The sequence below is a fragment of the Gavia stellata genome, chromosome 6, assembly GCF_030936135.1.
Source record: "Gavia stellata isolate bGavSte3 chromosome 6, bGavSte3.hap2, whole genome shotgun sequence".
NCBI classification, from domain to species: domain Eukaryota; kingdom Metazoa; phylum Chordata; class Aves; order Gaviiformes; family Gaviidae; genus Gavia; species Gavia stellata.
The window spans coordinates 53,886,541-53,908,880 of NC_082599.1; the positions used below are offsets into that span (position 1 = coordinate 53,886,541).

The window sequence follows — 22,340 nt, forward strand, 5'->3', positions numbered from 1 at the left end:
TTTCAGTTCAGCATTCTATATTAGGTTTCTGTGTCTTGGGTGGGCAATCATGTAAATCAGATGGCAGGTTCCAGCCAAGACCCAGCTGGCAAGGTGTAAGTTTTCCAGTGTAGCTGGGAACTTTATGGGCTCTTTGGCTGCCAACAGTCCACCTCCATTAAGGTGCCTTGCTGAGTTAGCTGCTAATTGGCTCTATGCAATTAACTTCCAATGCTCATAATCATGGTGATGTCTAACGTACTTGTAAAACTGATGAATTCATATGTATGATTTCTCTGAAGTGCAGAAATATTACAAGTACCATTTTCCAGATGAAAAGCTGGAACAGAGACAATTACCTGTTAATATTGTTCTACATGTTAATTTTGGAATTGGTGTTATTATATTAAGGCTTTGTACAGACCAGGGAGTAACAAGTCATCTTCGTTCCTTCAAGTCACATAGACAAGGAAGAAAAATATTGAAGGACAAGCACAGTCCATTAAAGCAGTCACTGCTGTAGTGGTTTTGGTGCAGGAAAAAAAATAAAAGAAGAAGAAAGGAAGGACAACTTCTAATGTGTTTGTTCATATTTAGCTGTTGTAGTAGTAGAGTTAGATGCACCTGTTTAGTGCATTTAACTAGCAGATTAGTTGGCGGACTCTGCCTTCATTCATCCTAACCAAAGCCATCCCAGAAGTCGGTGGCTGAGCCCAGTTGGTTTTAGTCCCACAATCATGCTCTCTCTCGGCAGAAGCAGCACAGAAAATAAACAGCCCTTGCTTTAGCAGGGTCCATTTCCACTTATTTGCTCACATAACCCTCTTGTAGCAAGTTTTCAGTGCACTGGCTTTTTACTGAACACTGAACAAAATGAGTGCAGTTGCTTAAGAACCAAGGCCTCCTGTGGTCCAGCTTTCTGGGAACAACTGAAGAAGGTGGCAGCGATATAAAGACACACTTTTAAAAGTACCTCCTTGTCTTTTTAATGTCATTCGCAAGTCATCCCTTAGGATCTGGTATTTATATCACAATATAGACCATAGGTAAATACTTTTACAGGTTGTCTTTTGTTTTTCTGTTTATATGTAAGCTACCATAAAAGTTAGCTGACGTTCTTTTTATTTTCTCTCTTCATTACAGCCACAGCAATACCTAAGTGAGCATGTATTTCCAACCAAGTCTGTCAGCCTATGGCTTAAAATTGGGCATGAGGTAAAGTGCCTGCATATATTTTTACCCCTAACAATGGACAAAATCTAACAGTGTTCTTAAGGTACTGATTTCTGCTAAACTTTGGAATAGAAAGAGAAACACACAGAGCTAATGGTCATGACATTTCCAGCTCCAACTTTCCAGATGTTAATGTTGGAGGAAAAAACCTCAGTAAACTATGCACTTTTGGTCATTAAAAGGAACTTAAATATGTTCCTCTATCAGTAGTAGTGGGATGAAAAATAATGAGAAGTAAAATACTTTTCAGCAGAGTTTTTTAATGTATTACTTGATTTGTTTTAGAATTGGTCACATAATAACAGTTTTTACTGAATGGACTGTTTAGCCAATAAATGGCATTCCTTGTCCAATGCTACTCAAATGATTGTGTTTCATATATGCTCATGTCGGCTGCTTTTACTTTTTAAGAATAAAGTTAAGGCAGCTTTCATTTGGTAGAGCTGGGTAAAGTGATCTAAATGGATATAAATGGTGGACAAACCATCTTTTCTGAAAACAACCATATTTCACTTGAAAACTTCCAGCGTGATATAGCGCCTGTGAACTCGCCCGTCTGTCAGACCCCACTCTTTGATCTTGAACCACTCGGTGAATTCAGTCAGAGGCAAAGATCTTAAAGCCACTAAGACTCCGAAGTTATGTGAAATGGCATCAGGTAGGGGGTATGTGAGAGGTTTTCTGCCAGAAGAGATAGCTACACCATCAGCATAACTCGTGCGAAACTTGGAAGAAATCTGTTTGGGAAAAAGTGTTTAGAAATACCCTCCTCACAGGGTAATCTTCAGAGCTTACACCTTCTGAGAAGCTAAATTACCTTGGAGATAGAAATCTGTAGGAAACCTAGCTTTACTTTCAATCATCTTCACAGATGAGCTTGCTTCTAAGAAAAACATTTTTACAGAAGAGGAATATGCCCTAAAGCAAACTGAACACAAGGCAAACATGGCACTATTCCTCTTTGTTAAATTAGCTGATGCTGAGTGATTAGTACTATTGTTCAACTCAGCTGTTAACTCTTAGCTGATTTCCTCATGCTTAATTCCCAGATAATTTCAAAAAGAGATTTATGCATGAGCTGAGAGTTAAACATAGACTTAAATGCGGTACTGACACAGGCATTGTATAGGCATATATTTAATATGAAATATTCTGAATCCAGGCTTCAGCAACATCTTTAAGCACACTGAAGTTGAAGGGATTACTCACATTCCTACAGATCCCTGCAGCCCCGAGCACCACGTTGAATTATGGTGTAGTAAGGCAGCAGTACGAGCCCTATCTCTGAATTAGCCGAGTCAGTTGAAACACTGAATTCTGGCGGTGTGGAAAGAAGCCTCAATCAGTTAGTTACTTCTCTTCTGCATCTGGCTTGGCAACCAGTCAAGAAGATCAACAGTGCTCCTTTCTTATTCATCTATTATGCACAATTTGCTTTGAATACCTTGTTTATTCTGACACAACGGCTATATTTTAATTTCATTTTGGTACTACATTAGTGGGAAGATGTGAGAATTGAGGACACTACTCAACTATCGAGCCACAGATCAATAGACAAAAAGTTTTAAAATGACTTTGAAATGCCTAGACTGATAAAGCTATATTCATTATTCTTCTCTCTGCTACTGGGGTAGAAATAATAAATATTTTAAGAATCCCAAAATAGATGGAAGTAGTAATATTGACTAAGCAGAAACTGTTTCCCAGGAGATTAGGCTTTAGTTGGTAGGATTTAAATACGCCTGGCATGTCAAAGCAATGTGACAAGCCAGTGTTTTCATAATGTTCTGCGTCTACCTCATAACTTGTTGTGAAAGAATGATGACTGTTGCCAGCTTGCTTTGTTCTTATTAATATTTTTGAAGATAAGAAAGTGAAATGGCTCCATTTCAGGAATTAAGTAATTTCTTTGTGCCATGATACTGACAGGAGCTCTTGGTGCGGCAAGATAAATTAGAGTTCTGACTCCTGCATCACAAAAAAGAAGTCAGCATTGTTTGAAAGGAGTCTTGCTGTTCAAGCTAGTGTTACTTCTTTTAATATTGCAGATGTGAATGTCAAATGAGTTTTCTATGTGAATTTCTGTAATATGAAATGGATCAGACTGTTGAATTCAGGCACTTTGAAGCTCTGATTTTAAAACTCAGGGATGATTTTAGGGAAGGGGAGGTCAGAAGAATCAGCAAGTGGAACACGTGTACCTCAGTCAATATTGTAACATCAGCTGTATAGCACTATTTGCAGCCCATGGGATGGGATATTTGCCTGTTATCTTTGCCACTGATTATTCCAGTGCCCTCAAAACTGCACTTGCAATGCCTTCCCCTCTCTTCATGTAGACGATATTTGAATTCCAGCCTTAGTGACTCTGTGATTCTGTGTGATTCCTAGTGAATAGTTCTCTATCCACCTCCATTCTAATCCAAAAAGTCAGCCTTTCCAATGGGTCCAAAATGGCAAAACTCCCACCCAAGCCCTTACCCAGCGCAGTAACAGCAGTAGCCTCCTCCTAGTACACTTCATGTGGACCAGCCTTCTCCTGAGCTATCCTGGTCCAGACACTTCTGTCTGCTTCTTGCTTTATTCCTTTGCCCTGGACACCTGTGTCCTTATGCTGGTTCTTTCTCTGCTGCAGTAAATCCATTTGTTTTCTTACTAGGACAAGACCCTTTACTGTTTAGTTGAGCTTTTTCTATCAGGACCCATCTTCTATTACCATGCTGTTGTATGCATTACCTGTGCCCTTGCTTTGGCAGCAAGCCCAGCCCTTGTGCCCTCTGTGCCAGTTGGACACACAGGGTCATTTTCCACCCGCCTTTCTTCCAAAACCCTTCTCATGATGGTTGCCCCTGGTACTCTGCTTGCTAATGACAGTAGGTAGAAAATAGACAGTGTCCATCTGGGGCTTCAGTTGCTTTTCCGCTCTTTGCCAGTACTACTGCTTTGTTGCCTGCCTTTTACCATCTTCCATATAATCATCTTGGATTAGGAACTCTTTGAGCAGAGACTGGCTATTTTGAAACTCCTGTGAATGCTCTAAGGCTTGATCTGTGACTGATGCTTCCAAACTGTGCTGTGAGGCTGCATCAACATGCCCTACCTGATGGAAAATACCACTGGCACACGGAGAAAGTGGCATGAAAGTCATGACCGAGATAAGAAGGGAAACCGTTTATTACCGATGACTCACAGCAGTCAGCACTTCAGAAGAGGAGTCGCTATAAACCTTCACCTCCGCACCTTGCAATAATTCTTACATCATCTGTAGTTATGTCCAGACTCTTTGCAGCACTTTTTGCACACCTTGGTCTAACTATTTCAACTGAAAGTCGTTCTTCAAATGGGACAAGCTCCTGGGCAGACATGATTGAGATCATGAGCAGGAGTTCATTTACTTGCAAAGAATGCATGTTGAAAATTGGGGAGTGTAGTCCTTTGCTTTTCCAGTTTGAACAGAGAAACAACAGACATCAAAGGAGGATGCAACATTGCTGGGAAATCACATATTAAATAGCTCTTTAGTGGAAAAGTGCTGTAATTCCTGCCATATCTTACAAAAAAAAGCAACAGAAAGCATATAAATACATCCTATATAAGCAAACAATGCAACACAGCTGTCTTGTAAGCAGGGATTAGTAGCAGGACACTGCTATAGAAACAGCACATATTTTCCCTTGGGAAACTTAAAACCCCACAAATTTAGTCCGTTCAAGGCCACAGAGAAACAATGTGCTGCTTATGCTCTTGTTTCCTTTCCTAGTTGCTGAGATTGACATTTTACAAACCAGGTTTCTGTACATTTTCCATTTTGTTTAAAAATGACAAAGTTCTTGGATCAGCATCCTTTTTTTCCAATCAAAAAAAAAATAGCTAAATGCATTCCTCTCCACATTTACATTTTTATATTCCCTTACTTGGTTTAACCAGACAACATGAAGTTATTTTAACTCTTCAATGCAAGAGTGTAATTGATGGAGCAATACCGCTATGAAGTAGTCTAGAAAAGGTTTTAGTAGAAAAACACGAGATTCATCTTAAACTAGTTTAATTTAAACAGTTCCATGACAACAGCTGGGGACATAACTTCTGGGAAATGTGGATGCAAATTCAGACTGGAAGATAAGATTCAGTGAAATCAATGAGTTGCAGCTGCTGCATCTGACACAGACACTACTACATCCAGCAACATCTTTTCGATCAGAGGCAGACTAAGATAAGCAACCATCCATCTGTCTTATGTCAAGTTGCAGGTGGACATTAGGTGGCAACTGAATTCTTCACCACTCAACTTGCATTTTCTTATTTGTCATTTTAACAGTGATTCCTGTGCAGTTCAGATGCCCTTTTCCCTCCCATACACTACCTGTGATTGCCAGCTGTGTAACGAAGAAGGTCATTCGAGACTTCCGCTTCCTCCTCCAGGTAGAGAAGAGCACAATGGCATTTCCAGCAATTGTGACAATAAAGAGAATCCAAAGAGTCACCAGCTGCTCTGTCTGCATTGGAGAGAAGGAAAAAAAGCCTATTGGTAGGTGGGTGGGTAGTGACCTGGGCTAAGCCAGTCAGTTATGCTAGGACAAAGGAGATGAGAATGGAAAAAAGGAGTGAAATGTGAGTTTTTGCCAATTGATTCCTAATTATTTAGTCTAAAAGATATTCTTGTTCTTTCAGAAAATACTTATCATGCATCACTGCTGGTGATGTTCATTCCAGTTTGATTTGCAGTGGCTGTATATTACTTCTATCTTCACAAAACCACCAGCAGTGTCTGGTTTTGGCACTTAACGCTAAAATGAGAGGCAGTCCTCAGTTTTCTTGTGTTGCTCCAGCAAGCTGTGAAATAACCAGCTGCCTCACTTTGTAAGGAGTATTGATAAATGGGCTCCTTTGGAGAAATGGAGGAAATAAATACTTCTCTCCTTCCCAGCTCCAGTGAGTCTGGGTCATCCACAAGCCCATCAAAATTCATACATCCACCCCATGATCTAGATGTGGACCAAGATTGAAAAGAAAACATGACCCACTGTAAGGAAAAGTAAAATTGTGTAGCGAGCGATACGTGATGACAAAACGTCCCCTAGTGGTAATCTGTACAAAGAAAAGACAGTAAGGAAAAAAGTTATTCGCGCTCTCAAAGCATCGGGATCCTCTGGCTGCAAGAACAAGGGTGTACGTATCCACGTTTGCTTGTTTTGTGAGTGCACGCCCAATGTTCTCCCTCCTTTTGGCCTACGAAAACCCATTTGGTCCTCTCTAGTCGCAGGATATTTTTCAGTGGCCACTCCGTAGGTTTCCCCTCACCATGTGAGAGTGTGAAGTTTATGTTTTCTCCATAGCAGCCAGCCAGTTCTGAGCCTGAGAAGCACTGAGTCTGGTGAGCATGGGGTCAGCTTAGAGAAAATATTCTGCATTTCTGCAAAACTCTCATGTATAAAAACCTGTCCTGTGTAAAGATGTGTGTAGTGGCATGGAGGAAGACAGTTCTGCTGCCTTTCTGCAGAGACAAGTAGAAGAGAGAGGATTTTTCACAGTAACAGTTAGGTTTGAAGGGCATCGAGCAGGGGAGCTCAGGAGGAAAAAAAAAAATCCGAATGTCTTCAGCAGCAATAATACACGCATTATTATTAGAGGGGAAGAGAGAAAAAAATACATATATGGCTCAGCAGAACTGGTAGTTATAAAGGTAAACCCAATTTCCATAAGGGATCTCTCTCCCAGAGCCTGCTGCTCCCAAGCAGACCCCTGCCTTTGATGTTTCAGGTGGAGACAGTCAGTATGAATGAACTAGAGAAGAGCCTTCAGCCCCCTCCTCTGCCTTCTCGTGGCTTTCCAATGCTTCAGATGCATTGGTCACCTGGATTCACATCCTAGCAACTGGGATGAGTTTCGGGTAATGTCAGTGCAGCCTTTTGGGATCTTCCAGTTCCTGACACCAAACCCATAATGTGGGAGTTAGTGGAAAATGGAGGAGACAGGTAAGGGCTGCAGTAGAAGAGGGATCCCAGCTGCTGACCCTACAGAAGTGACCCCAAGGCACTGTCCTGAGCCGGTGGGGGGAAGGAGGCTGTCAGTGAGACCCACGCCTACCTGACTGGGCTGATGATGGAGCAGAAGGAGGGGAGAGCACTCATTAAAAGCATTTGGCAGCCACTAACCCAGATTTTGTTGTGGGTGAGCAGAAACCAGGGCTCCTGCTGCCCGCAAAGAGAAAACGGCTCAGTTGTGAGTGTGAGGGAAGGTGAAATGGCAGGAAAGGAGCAGGGGCAAGGAGCTTCTTGCTCTGCAATGTGCTTTAGTGTCTCCTCAGCTCTTAGCCCCCTCCCTACCAGCAGCCATGGTCCCTCCTCTACTGGGGAGCCACTTGTGGGAACCAGCCCCAGCTTTGCTCCAGGCAGGTAGCCACACCACCCTGTGGGTTACACGGGCACGCAGGACAGGCAAGACCCGGTGTATGAGCAATTTGAGGCTGTGCTCTGTGCCTGAACCCAGAGATTAGCTTAAGTATACAATGAAGGCTGTGTTTAGATGGTTTCAGTTTTCCCCGCATGATAACTTTTGCCAGCGTAATCTACCATTTGGGACACCTCACCTAACTTGAAAGCTCTAAAGAGACACAACTACTCTAAATTGTCATAGTGTAGTCGAGATAATAGCAGTATCTCAGAGATGAGTCACCATTCATCTCACCTACCTTGGGATGGCCTGTCTCCACTGATTATAGAGTGACCTAGATAAGACAACTTGTGTGGGCTGGCTGCTTAGCTTTTAGACAAAAAAAAAAAACCTCCACCTTTTTTGGGTGTCTGCAAATCTCTTGAATCTCTTGGAAACAAATTCCCTTCAAAATGTGTGGCAGAGACATGGTGGAACTATTTTTATGGGGATGCTTTGCTTTGTACAGGAATTGGAAGGAAGTGTCTTTTTGGAAGGTAATTAAAATCTAAAAAAGTAAGATTTCACATCACTTTTGTCCTTGAAATCAGTGGGTTCTCCTCAGGCTTTGGTTTGTCTTTTCCATTTCAGAAAATGTCTTTCACACGTGAAGAAAACTGAGGGGCAAGACTTGTTCCCATTTTCTCTGGTATATAATCAGGAGAGCATTTTCTTGAAAGAAATTCTGTATTCCTCTATTATACTGACATGGGTATGAACAGAACAAGGATCTGACACTGAAACCTTCTTACGATTCCCACAGAAGAAATAGCTATGGAGAACAGAGACTGTGTTAGAGGGGTGTTTCCCCACTATAGAGGCGTAGCACATACGGTCAGTTTAAATCCCCTCCTGCCAAGTTAAAAAGCAGTGCTTAACAGTTAAGCAATTTTACCCTAAGCTTCTACGGAAATATACATTTAAACCCGACTACAAAGGTAACCTAAAAAGTGCAAGAGCTGAATACAGGAGAGGTAAGTTTGAAAGGCCATAGAGAAAGGAATAAAGCCAAAGTTTCTATTAATCTATTTGTGGTAGCTGCCATTCTGAGAGAAAAGAAAAAGATCTCATTCTTGGGGATTAAGGAGCTATAATAATAGGCAACTTAAATCACTGCAGCCTCTCTCGGTCTGTGTTAGCTTGCAGAATGAAAACTTCTGTGGTTATTAATTGGATGCCCACCTTGATAAAGGCCTTCACGGAGGCTAGAATTAGAATTCAAAATTACCTTGGTGAATTGGAAACATGCACTGGAAAAAACCCCAAGATGCTGTTCAACAAAGGAGAAGTGCAGGACTCTACAGTGCAGCAGGTGTAATCACAACAGGTTGGGCGAGTCTTTGAAACATGCCCCCCTCATGCAAGTGCCCCACAAGTGGAACACGGTTCAATAATGTCACCCTGCCATGAGAGTGACAACCACCATCATGGGATCGACACTAGTCTCGTGTGCCTCTGCTCTAATCCTTCCACTGTACCCAGCAGCTGTACTATGCCCACTCCTGGGCGCAGTGCTTCAAGAGAGACAGAGAGCAATGGGTTGACAGCAGTCTAGAGGATATAGCCAGGAGAAAAGACTGAGTGAATTAAGTTGCTTCATCTAGCAAAAAGCAGACTGCAGGAAACTATGAACATAGCCTTGAAGACACAAAAAGACTCACGTAAAAAATGAAAGGAATAATCTCTTCTTCAGATCCACTGCAGACTGACCAAAAATCACTGAACCAAAACTACAGCACAGAATTCAGGTTGATCATTTTAAAAAATTGACTTTAAAATATACCATATATATATATAGATTGATTGAGTCAGTGAAACCTCCATCTGTGAAGGTCTTAAAAATAGCTATTAGATTAGAGAGATAGCTGATTGATCCTTGGACTTCGGCTGCATTTTCTGTAATTTTATTTTATTCATCACCTTAAGGTTGCTTAGACATAGAGGTGTTTCATTTCATGTCTTGTTTGTTCATCAAGCAAAAATCCTCATTTTATAACAACCCTCAGCAAGGTGATTTACAAAAAACCATTGTTTAATAACATGTTGCACAGCCATCAGAAGCATTCTGGATAAAAAGAAAGATAATAACATCTCCCAAATCCCTGTGTAGAACCTTTTGGCAAGGGGTGTTTTTGCAATGGGCATTGCTAACTACATTACATGAGAATGCCGTGAGAGACACTAGTGTCATACATCAGTTCTTTTAGATTAGAAAAACTAAAGATGCTGGCGACTTAATGAAGGTCACAGAACAAATCAAAGTCAAGAGTATTTCCTTGGCTTGACTACAACCATTGCATGCACTGCTATTCCACAAGACTGCTGTGTTTGGAGCATGGAAGTGTTTGACATCTGGAGCACATATTCATGTTTTGCTAATTTGCTATAAGATTAAAACCAGCTTTAGTCAATGAAGCAAGCCTCTTCATGGGTGAAATGTAAACCAGAAAACCTGACTGGAGGTTGTGTGCATTTTCCTTTGCTTGTAGAAGAGGCTTGTTATTTTGTCTCTCTGACAAAATTTCTGAATCCATAGGCTGCGGTAAGTCTATGCAAGAGGTGTATTCTGTTTTATATTTGAGACAAAGATCATCCCTGCGAGCAGCTTTAATCAAGACCATAGTTAAAACCTTTCAGAGACATTGGGAGACATTTTGGTGCCACAATGCCATCCCTCCTTCCCGTTCTCCCCAACCAACTTCCTTACTCACTCATTTCTCAGGATTTGTATCCGCTCTGTCAGGGGGCACCAGCTGTGGCTGTGGAACGGGGATGTACCTGATAGCCCATCCCAATGGAGGTGCTGTTGCTCAAGTCTTGAGGTGGAAAAGCCTTTGCCTGATATCAGAGCAGTTGCCTAATAGGAGAGGTTCAACTATCAATGGACAAAGCATGTTTGTACTTGAACAGGAACCCAACGTGAAACAGTTTTGTTCTAGCTGCTGAGGCTGGTTGGGAAACGGTCTGAAAAAAAGGTTGCCAGGTAAGAAATGAGCAAATAAACAGAAAAAGAGAGGCAGAGGTACTCTGTTCCTTATCTGACTGGCTGGCCTCTTAATGTGAGGACGCCTATATTGAATTCATGTCCTTGCTGACCTGATGCCATCCTGCTCCATGTCCTTGGTCACCTGGGTGAAGAAGAGGCACTGAGTGGACACTGCTCTGATCAATCTGGCATAGTTTGACTTTGCTTTCGAGTGGCTGGTGCAAGTGACCTCTGGAAGTCCCTCCCTACCTGAATTATCATGCACGCACAAGTATGCATAAGACCTATTTTCTTAAGGAATGTACTTAAAACTCAAAGGTACTTATACAGGTACAGGTCAGTAGTTGCTTAAGTCTCTGAACAGCTTCTTCTTGCCAGCTGATTAAATTCTGGGAATATGCAAATGGTCTTACTGCTTGCCTTCGGTATATTTTAAAAATTATGTTTCTAGAGTAGCCTATTGCAGCAATTGAGATTGTAATCACAGAGCAAGCCAAACAATTTTGTAAGGCTCTTCTTCTTAACACATAAGAAGAACAAATAAATCTCCTTGCTAAAATGGGGAACTGTCATGCTCACGGTCAGGTTTGCCACTAGTAGATTGCATTGCACTTTCTTAAAGGAGGAAAAAAAAAAGAGAAAAATCTTTTCTTACCCTCTGAAATAATCACTTTAATTGCAGGCCATGCAAGAAAATGGAGGACTCTAGATTTGCATTTTTTTGACTCTGTTGTAGAAGAACTGGAGTCTTGACCTTTCGATACTGAAAATGTTCAGGATACATTTGCTATTTTAACAGCCCCCATTTAGGATGAAACAAAAAAACCCAAAAAAACCCCAACCCCAGAAAAAACAAATGAGGAAGATTAGTTTTCCTGAGGCAGACAGGTGCCATGCATGCAGCTTGACTGATTCCAGTCAGGGACTTATAGTCAGTTTACCTCTAAGGCAAATTGCGCTTTGGTCTGCAACACTGAAAGAAATCAAAGACAGACACTCATTGGCACAATTTAATTAAGGAATCTTAAAGGTACTGGCACAACCTCTGACATAATTAATGAAGTTTTTAAAAATAACTAAAGGAAGCAAAACTAAATTAAAAAACCCTCTGTCTCATACTGCCAGATTCCTTCACAGTAGAAACCTTAGAGGAGCCTTGTGGGGTCTGACTGCTGCCTACAATTATCTAATGGGAGGGTGCAGGGAAGATGGAGCCAGGTTCTTCTCAGAAGTACACAATGAAAGGATGAGAGGCTACAAGTAAGAGTTGTAACACAGGACATTTTGATTATATATTAGGAAATAAATGTTCATTGTGAGGGTGGTCAAACACTGGATGGGAGCCCAGAGAGGGTGCAGAATCTCAATCCCTGGAGCTATTCAAAATTTGAGTGGACACTGCCCTGATCAATCTGGAATAGTTTGACTTTGCTTTTGAGTGGTCGACACAGGTGACCTCCAAAGTCCTTCCCTACCTGAATTATCATGCACGCACAAGTATGCATAAGACCTATTTTCTTAAGGAATGTACTTAAAACTCAAAGGTACTTATACAGATATAATCAGATGAGCACTTTGCACAAGTTGTAAGAATGTATTTACTATAATATATATTATTTATAAATAATATATTTATTGTATCACAGAAACATGAACAACTCAGATCTTTGTGGGAATCTTTATGTAAATTAAATTAAAAATCACCCTGCAAGTAAAGACTATGGGTGTAAAGGCTACTGGCATGGAAATGACACAAGCATATTAGTCTTAGGAAAAAGGACTTTAAAAGTATAAGATGGCATTTGTCTTTTACTTACATGGAGGCCTGAGATGAAGAAGTTCTGCCAGGGTGTGACCAGCTTAAACAATGAGCTGTCAGAAGTAAAGCATGATGCTACTGAAGGGATCATGACTATTGTTATTTTTACCAGCTACAAAATAAAGGTTCTTTAATACATAAAAAAGAATGAACTTGATTAAAGTGCCAACTGGCAACATCCATATTTCTTCTTGTGTTGAAACTTTCAACGCAAGTTGGGTTGTGAAAAAAACCCAAACAGAAATCTGCTTGAAGATAAGTTGTAGGTGCATTACACATACTTTAGTTGTAGATAGCAGTTCTGACTGTCAAGAGGGAACAAAGTAAGGGGCACCAAATATCTTACAAAATGAGGGACAGTGGATGGAATACTTAGGCTATAAGTAAGCTTCATAGGGTCAATGTTAGTCACCTGAATGTGAAAGTTCAGATGATTAATTCAAGCCACCTCCGAATGCTCAAGAAAAGCTGCAAAAATGGCTGTATCACTCTTGATTCATTTGCTGATAGACCCTGTCTTAGTGAGAAAGAAACACACTAACAGCTGGGAAGATCACTGAAATCTTATGCCCTAGTCGTCACAAGCAGCAGAAATTGCGCTGGTCATCCCTGTAATACAAGTGTGTTTTGAAAGAACATTCTCCATCTACCAAGGCAAAACTGAGAAGGTGTTTCTATACAGTGTTCACACAAGATGTTCCTGAAAATTTTCGGAAAGCAATTTGATTGACACCAAAAAGCTCTGGGAAAACTCACGTGAGGATAAGAAAGACAGAGAAAAGAAAAAGTTCAAAGCTAAGTTTTATATTTTGTCTTTGAAAGTGCTTCCACTATGACTGAATTTGAAAGGAACACATTTGGGCAGGCAACAAGCCCTCTAGGAGCTGATTTTTTTTTTGGTAGCATGGCCTGCAATGGAGCCTGATTCAAACTGCATAAATACTGGTTCAGTCCCAGGTTTGCCTCTGGGACTGCTGCTTTCCCATTTCTATGGCACCGGTCATGCCTTATAGTTTTCATACCTCCTGCAGAGAGGCTGCCTTACTGAGATGCTTTCTCACAGGCTGGCTGTGCTATCCTCCCAGCACACAGCTATAGGTCGTTCTGGCAATCCTGGGATGCATTGCCACACGAGGCCTTCACAACACGTCAGAGGTACCGGCAACAGCCACTTCTCCATCTGTCCTTATGGTTGGAAGAAGGGCACAGTTGGGTGGGACCCAAGCTGAGGAAACTTGAGAAGCATGAATTTGTGTCTATATGGTATTGCGCTCATGTCTGTGAATGCTAATGTGTTATATAGAGGAAACATCTATAATATTTTCTCCCTTTTAGACTTAGGGAAACAGACAAGCTGAGGAAGCCTATTGATTAAAACAGGACACTTTCTCATGGAAAGGGCTAGTTATGTTATTAAGATTACTTTCACTTCTTTTTGAAATCTAGCAAAACTGTATCGATCTTTTTTGTGAACCCCCAGTTTTTTAGAAATGTATTTCTTAGCTCTGACTTTACCATCACAGGTGAGGCAGGGTCCTTTCAGTGCGCAACATTTAATGCATGTGAATTGCTGTGATCTTTCCAAGCTCAAGTAACAGCTAAACAAACCACCCCCCCACCCTGCCCCAAAATCCTCCATAGGTGTGACTGGGATAGAGGGGAAGATTTTCAGTCAATAACAAATGGTAATGATTCGATTTTACTAGCAGATAGTTCACATTTGCCATTCTGTTGTGTTTTGGTACAAGATGGATAAAAAATGGGGACAGTACTGTTCAGTTACTGCAGGATTTTTTTACCCATGGCACCCTAGGAAACTTCCACAGAAGGAGACAAACAGATATCCCTGATTTTAACGTCGTCAGGGAAGATACATTTTTCATGGTGCACCTCTCTATTTTTTCCTAGAACATTTTCAACATGAAGAGATAATATTAGGTCACTCAATGGTCCATCCATAATTGTATGATTTTGATAGCCCTATTAGAAACTCTGAAATGCTGTTTTTTTCTTAACCACAAAAAGGGGTAAAATGATTAAGTATGCCTAATCTGTACAATTAAAACATCTAAAAAAACTGGAGAAATTAATACTGTCTAGGCATATTTATATAGGAGAGACAGATAGATGCGAACCCTGTGGCTGTGTGGACCATGGGGTCAGAAGCATGAGGGTTGCTAGTATAAAACCACCCAAATCAGTCGGCTCAGAGCTACCCCCAGTCGGGCTGTCATACAGCCAGATCACTTCTGTGTTGCATTTAAGCTACTAGGTGAAGCCAGCCTGGCCAATGGCACCGCAGATTTGTTTCACAATGAGATCAGCTATTACATTCTCAGCGCAGCGTCTCAGTAATAGCGACAGTCATTACAGCATATTGCAGAGGCTGCGTTCAGGAGTTCCTGACACTGTATTTGTGTAGACTTAATTCTCCCCCTCTCCCCCCACCGAAAGATTTACTTACAAATTATTTGATATGCCTATTTTTCTGAAATGCATGATTGCATTTGCAGAGATTACTCCAGAATTTTGACAGCACCCATTATTATTTTTCTATTATGTATTCAATTATGGGATGCTCTGTGAGGTTTGCCTGAAAATCAGAATGAGCAATAACATAGGCTAATGCTTTCCAGGAGATAAAGAGACTCCTGCATTTGGATGAAAAGATAGGGACAACAGATTCTGACTTAAACAGGCTCTGAGGACAGCTGGAGCCAAATCCTTGCTACCTGATAGTCCTACAAAACAAGTCTATGCAAACCTTCTCTCCACATGTTGGTCTCCTCAGCTCTTTGCTGGAGATGGTAAGCCCTGACCTTTGTAAAGAGCATTAGGCTCCATGGATAAGCAGCGCATGCTCTTAGATTTGTGCTTACTCTGGCATGGCTATGCAGTCCTTTGTAATATCTGAGCTACTTGGGCTAAAACATGCAGGTACAGGGAATGTCCTTTTTAATATCTGAGCTACCTGGGCTAAAACATGCAGGTACAGGGAATGCTACAGAGAGCGTGGAGGACAATCACAGGCAGAGAGTCAAACAGTCCTTCCTGAAGCAAATTGGGAATTTAGATTATATGTGCAAAATCATTTGTGGTGGAGTTGATGTGCACATTGTTTCTCCTGAGAGCTCTAACACTTCAGCATCACTGCTGTGGCGATGCTGCATGGCACAGGGACCAGGGCTCATGGGCCCAGAGGGAGGGGGACGTCAACGTGTGGACCAGTGGCTGGGGTTCCCACCTGGCAGGGAAGAGATCGGGGTTCCCAAACAAGCTTGAGTGCAAACAACAAAACCGTTGTGTCCTGCTGCACAGGTGAGGGCTCAACTCTACACATCAGAAAACAAAATAAGAAAACATACTAGGTGATGGAAGTCAGCCCACTCTCCTGGGAGGCAGGAGATGATGGTTTCTGGTTTGCACCTAGTCCGGTACGCACGATTAAGGAGGTCCTAAAGTGGAAGAAGGCCACAGGTGTTCAGACAGTCTCCTTTCTTTTCGGATTACTGTATTTGGCAGAGGGCAGTTGACACTCGCTTAGAGCCCTTTTACACAGAGATTAAATGCATATGGGGGAGATTGTAAAGGGATGTAATGAACTCTCCTTTGGCCTGGGAGGTTGGAGCTGTAATTAATACCAATTTGCACATCTGTTCTGAATTTGATGCTGACACAGCCAACAGGACTTCTCATGATTCAAGACAGTACCCTACTTGGATGCCTCATGTAAAGGTACCCGGGAAGAAATACGGTCTGGGTTTTCAGGGAGCGTTTGCCCTAACACAGCTGCAAGACCCTAACGTAGGTGGGGATGAGCCAGTGCCTTTGCTGTGGGAAGCACCAGCTCATCTTGCATACTGCATGGTGCGTGGGTGCACCCACTCCTGCCCCAAAGGCTGCGAGTCTGTGCCCCAAAACCCAGCCTAGTTAGCACACGTGGTCACGGCCCCAAAGCAGACTTCATGGGCAAAGCCTTGGTGAGCAGCTGGCCAAGGAGCTACGGTAATGACTACCAGAAGGGAAATGTGCATTCCCCCAAGTGGATGAAATGCTCCATTTCCCAGCCAAAAAAAAGAAAAAAAAAAAGGAAGAAATCTAATTGAACTGGCAAAATGCTTCCTAATCTGAAGAAGTGCAGGATTTAGTTGTTAAGCTCTGAAGAGGAATAGACAGAAACTCAAATGCTTCTGAAAGGGGGAGCTGGGAAGCACTCACAGCTCACCCATAACAGGACTTTTTGGCACTGAAATGCTCTAAGGTGCATTATTTCACTTTTGTCACATTGCCACCACAGTATAACACAGACACTACCTTAGGTGGGTACAGGCTCTCCTTTTGAAGCATGGGAGGAAAAGAAGAAACCAGCACATGTTCCCCTAGTTTGAGCAGCATTGTGAGATATGCTATGTAGCTGCCATTGGGTAGAATCATTAAAAAGTTGTTAACACAGGAACTGCTCCAGGTAATGGGTGAGTGTCACGCCTTCATCTCCATTTATCGGCTTAGATCGTGTTTTCCTATGACTGCTTTGGTAAGATAGGTTACACCTACATTTCCCAAGCAGAAATAACTTGAGTACCCTGTGTTGGACTTCTGCATCCCAGCACGCAGCCTCTGGAGTCAACCTGTGGGGTGGCCATTCATCCAGCCTGTCTTTACTGCCGGCCATGGGCTACAACGTGTTTGAAAGTCCCAATAAAAGGCCAAAACCCCATTTGTAGCTACATTTTGAGCACTGAGCTCTGTTTTTTAATCCATGCAGCCTATTCCAAGCTGAACCTTTTATTGCTTTAGCTGCTTAACCAGACCCCTGTGAAGAGGAAGGAGATGCTGCTCACCTTGCTGGAAGGGGCAAGGACACGGCCACAACGTGGGCAGCGCTGGTGGAGGACAGCCAACCAAGTCAGCGGGTATCAGCAGCATCCTCCACATGTGAGCTTTTACAGAGAGCTGAAATTGCTGTCAGGGAGCCCTGTCTTCCCTGCACCGGAGTCATCAGAGCAGGTGCTTTATCCTTCCTTTCCTGCAGCAGCACCAGCTGTCACTTGTCTCCAGAGTCAAAATATTTCCATGCCTATCAACAGCTAGTAATTGATGTGAAATCAGTGAACCTCCTTGCAAAGTTCATGCTATATATGCCAGAGCTAGACATCCGACAGAGGAGTGCAAGTCTAATGAGAAGCTCTCAGCTAACAGAATCAAGTTTCCTTTAGCAATGGATGAGCATGCATGACTATCCATAGTTTCCTAATTATTGTAATTTACTCAATCTCCCCTATTAAGGAGCATTTTTCTGCCTGAGGGACTAATCATGAAATTAATTGTCACTTTTACCATTATAAAATACTGCTCCCATGACATTGTTCAGATTTACAGCCCTAACTGTGGAAAGAACAAAGGAGATAAAGTTGTTAAAAATGTATTGCTTGTTGCTTCTGATTTTTTTAAGAGCATTTTAGGAGTCTAACATGGAGAGAATAAAAAGAGGGGGGAAAAAAGGAACTTCATCTTTGAAATTCTAGATAAGAAAGTACTGTCTTATCAAGGAAAAAAAAATATCAGCAGCATGTTAAAAGAGACCCTCATTAATTAATTGTAGAACTACATACGAACTTTTTCCTTAACAGGGGTGGAAACCTGTTGTAATTCCACTGATTGCACTGGCATTTTTTCAGAGCACTAACAATCTCACAGAAATCAAAGCTGTCTCTGAACATATCCCCTTTTACCTAACATACTGTCAAATGATGTAAGTGCCTATATCTTTCCAGTTGAAAGTGATCTCTTTGGTCCTGAGCTCCAGAAGGAATGGCAGGGTACTCCTTGTCAGACTTTTTAATAACTTGAATCTAACCTGTACAATGTGCCACAACAGTAAAGTGACACATGGCATGCAGCATGAACTTAAGTAATGACAACAGGCACAGAAGTCTGAAGGAAAGATGAATTTCAGTACCTCTTTAATCTTTTTCCTACATTCACATATTGCAAGGGTGATGTTTGTTTGGGGAGATGAATGAATACACTTCCCATGTCATTCAACAGCATTCACTACTGAATGATTCATCTGGTGCATTCTTAACAGCAGCCTTCAAGAGACACTGCATTCCCCGCTCAAGTTGAAAGCAAACAAACAAACCAACTAATTAGAACCTGTCCCTCGTGATTAAAAAAAAAACCCAAAACAACAAAAAACCGTCTCACTTGTGTACAATGTTTGTTGCAGCTGAAAAATTGAAAAGAAATCCCTTATGTCAAGGTGACCACTATAAGAAATTACATAAAAGATGTGATAAACTAATACAAGCTTTTGATTAAAGATGCATGTATAATTACAATACCTCTACAGAAAACCAGTACCGTCCCCTCTTGGAAGGGGATACAATTGGCTGAGACCTGAAAGTCTGAACTCCAATTCCTACAACTATTTTGTTTTGCAGTAAATGCCTCACACATGCTGTCCGCTGTCCTTGCAGGGGAAAAAAAACCACAAATATCTGGGCAAAAAAGTTCAATAATCCTAGTTGCCTCCCCGCAGAGGTGCTGAAAATGCACCAGCGCTGCAACCACGTGAGAAAAGGAACACACGTCTTAAAAGAATACCTTAAAAGAATAGTAAAAGGATCCCCACTCCTCTTCTGCCACCACTTCAGTGACAGTCACCGTTTCAGTGCAGGTGACAAGGGTAAGATCCAGCCAGCCGGTGCCTCCCTGGGAGCTGCTGCTGGCTTCTGCGGAGCCGACCTCCATCACTGGGTTTTGTTCGAGTTGTCTAGGTGCTGGTTTTTGCAAGAGTTAATACAGCCAAGCTTCTCCCGTAAAAGCGTAGCAACAAAACCAGCTTCTCACTGATCCGCTGCTGGCTACCAGAGGTGTCGGGCTTCAGTGCAGCTGAGTGATAAAAAAAATAAAAAAAGCCATGCTGGCATCGTCCCTTTGAGCTTTCCTTTGGTACAACTCTGACGACAGCCCTCCACATGCTCTTTCCAGCAGCAGGAGCAGCAGCCAGTAAGAAAGTCAGCACACGCGGACCCAGGCATGTGCCTTGTGGACCCTGGATTGTCTTGCACCCCAAGCTGCCGGCTCTGGAGTCAGGCACACCTGTAAAAGCACGGACCTCCTCCCTGTATTAAGCTCAGGAGCCTGGCTATTCCACTCAGCAGCTTTGCTTACTTACCCTAGCTCAGCCCGCTTTGATTTCGGTTACCTGCAGAATTACGGTATATCCATATACAAGAACCAACATGCCCTCCTGTATTAGCAAAACCCTACTAAGTTTTTAGGCTTAAGCTATCGCAATTTCCCTGTCAGTGTCTATCTGACTTCTAAAGTTGTCTTCACCAAGAAAAATTCCGTAAATAGGCCTTCACACTTACCTTTGCAAAGAGCTCAAACCTGTTGCACACCCAGTACAGGCAGTGCTCTCTGCCATACGGAGAGCCGGTCTGGAAAGGTGCGGCTCCGAGGGATTGCTGGTGTCACTTAGACAGAGGCTTAAGGACTCTTCAGAACGAGGTGATCAATTATCTTTCTACCCACCCATTTTCTGGGCACTGAGCTGGCTTACCCTACATTGATTGGGATGTTTTTCCCCACCTCTGGCAGCGTACCCCGGGTTTACAAGAAGAGGGCAGATGGGAGCGTGCACAACTTCCCCGACCGGAGCACAAAATCACATGTAAATCCAGAACTTGTTCAGCTTTGTGGAGATGCTCTGCCTCGATACCGATGCAATCCTACGCAGAACATGATGTATTTTCACAGCCATGCCCTCCCAACTCAATTTCCCTTTACCGGCTCACCGCAGAACCTAGTCCTGTGCTTACGCGTGTGCAAGCACGGATGGCCACGTGGGAGCTCAGGAGGCATCCAACCCCTCCCCAGCTGCTGGAGCAGGGGTCTCCACAGCATGCCCACAGCATCCGTGGTCCAGGTGGGGCTGTGCCACCCCTGCCTACGTGAGCAGCAAGAGAGGGGTGGCTGCAGGGCCCTCCGGCTCCCAGAGCCAGTAATAGCAGGGGCTGGGGGTACAAGCAGGGAAATTCAGCACTAGGTCTTGACTCTGAACCCTCCCAAGCTGGGACACGTCTGGATCTGGGGCTTTGGACCAGGCTGTTCTAGGGACCAGAGACACCTCTGAGTGTCTGAGCAATATTCAGACCTCTCCAGGAGATGCTGGAGTCATTCAGAAGAGGGAATCGGTCCAGGTCCATACACATAATTAGTACCAGCCACAATGAGAAAGGATCAGCACTGATCCATATGCACCAGTGATCAATATTTAACAGCAGCGAATGATGCATAGGTTGGAATGTGATCAGATAAAAAGAAATGTTCCAAACCCACTATGTTTTGATGAAAACTATTGGGAAAATGCTTATTAATATATTATCCAAAAGAGAAGAGAAAATCTTTTTCAAGTTTTTTCGACTGATCGTACAGGTTGACTCTGAACCTCTGCTATGAAGTATTTAGGTAGCACCCAAGCTTCTTGAAAGCATCCTACCAGTTTTTTTGCTTTTCTTCCTTCTTCTTACCTTGCTTTCTTATATTTACAGAATTCTCTTTCTTAGAGTTAAAAGTTGTTACACTGAACACTGGGGTTTTTTTGGCACTCTCATTCCTACAGAGCTGTTACGCTCGAGCGTATTACAGACACTAAGAGGCTTTTCAGTAGTTACAACGCACGCCAGATCATGCACAGCTCTCAGGACTAACCAAGAGTGACTTCTCTTGTGGCTTTGCCAGCTACTTGCTCTAAGTAGTGCTTATGGAGCTATAAAAGGCTATACCATACCTCACTCCAGCACTTTCCAGTCTACACAGGGGTAATTCAGGTCTTCCATTACTATTAGCTTTTCTGTCTTCGAGTACTTCTCAGTCACTGTCACCGCCCTGGTTTGTTGATGGCTGGTTTTGCTGAAATGCTGTTTTCTTTCCATGTAGTCACAGAATTTGAAGCCATGGGCTGTCTATGGTATCACGTCTGGAATTAACCTAATTCTCTAGGATACAACACTTTGTTTTCAAACGTCTACAAAGCCATGCCAGCTCTCCGAAATTTGGTGTTTGGGGTTTGTTCCCCTCCACCCCATGCCTCACACTGAGATTATGCAAACTGTTTGAATACCGCTGCAATGAATGGTGAAATAAAAGACTTTCATGATTGAATCTCAAAAGCCTATAAAAAGTAAGATCAAATCCTAGCAATTCCTCTGTGGAGAAGGAATAGCTGATTGATTCCTACAACTGACTTTTTTGTTTTCCTCAGCTGGGATGTTGAAAAGTCTCCGAGAACTTTCAGTGCTTGAAGAGCTTTAGATAGTTTTACAGAGAGAGAAATTGGGTCTGTTTTAATACAAAATGCTCTCAAATTATTATTCTAAACTAAAATTTTTCTGATGTATAATAAAATGTGATACTGCTTTCTTAACCTTTTTGAATGGCTTTTTTTTAAGTCACGCTTTAGTATTATACAACAGGAAAGATTAAGCAACTTTGAAAATAGTATTTAAAGAAAGAGAATGGATTATTTGGAAGAAGAATAGAGCAGACTTATCTCAGAGGCCTCTTCATTGGCCATTCTTATTATCTTGGTCTCAAAAGCCACACAAATTTAGTTTTCTTAAATACAGCCTTGAACCAGAGGACCAGAAAACCTAAGAGCGTAAATGGCTCCAGTGAAAGCTGAAGAGAATACTCTGCAGTTGCAGTGTATAACAACACTGATATCCTCCGTGTGCAGACACATGGGGGGACACCTAAAACACATATCTTGTATCACCCCACAGTGGCATGATTTTCCTTACCGGCAAGAGAAGGAAACCTTGCACAACTGCAGAAAGTGAAATCCAGAGATGGATGCGATGAGGCGAAGGCAGGTGCCTC

The 22,340-nt window shown here is 42.4% G+C and overlaps 1 protein-coding gene across 1 annotated transcript in view; it reads right to left on the minus strand.

The window, feature by feature from the left end:
* Positions 1-19,202, minus strand: part of NPSR1 (neuropeptide S receptor 1) — a 60,959-nt gene extending 41,757 nt beyond the window's left edge. Inside the window, exons 1-2 of the mRNA XM_059819083.1 lie at positions 19,056-19,202; positions 5,576-5,708 (exon numbers count right to left, since the gene is read on the minus strand). Coding sequence (XP_059675066.1) covers positions 5,576-5,708; positions 19,056-19,202 — 280 coding nt within the window. The remainder of the gene's footprint in view (positions 1-5,575; positions 5,709-19,055) is intronic.
* Between the last annotated feature and the right edge of the window lie 3,138 nt (positions 19,203-22,340).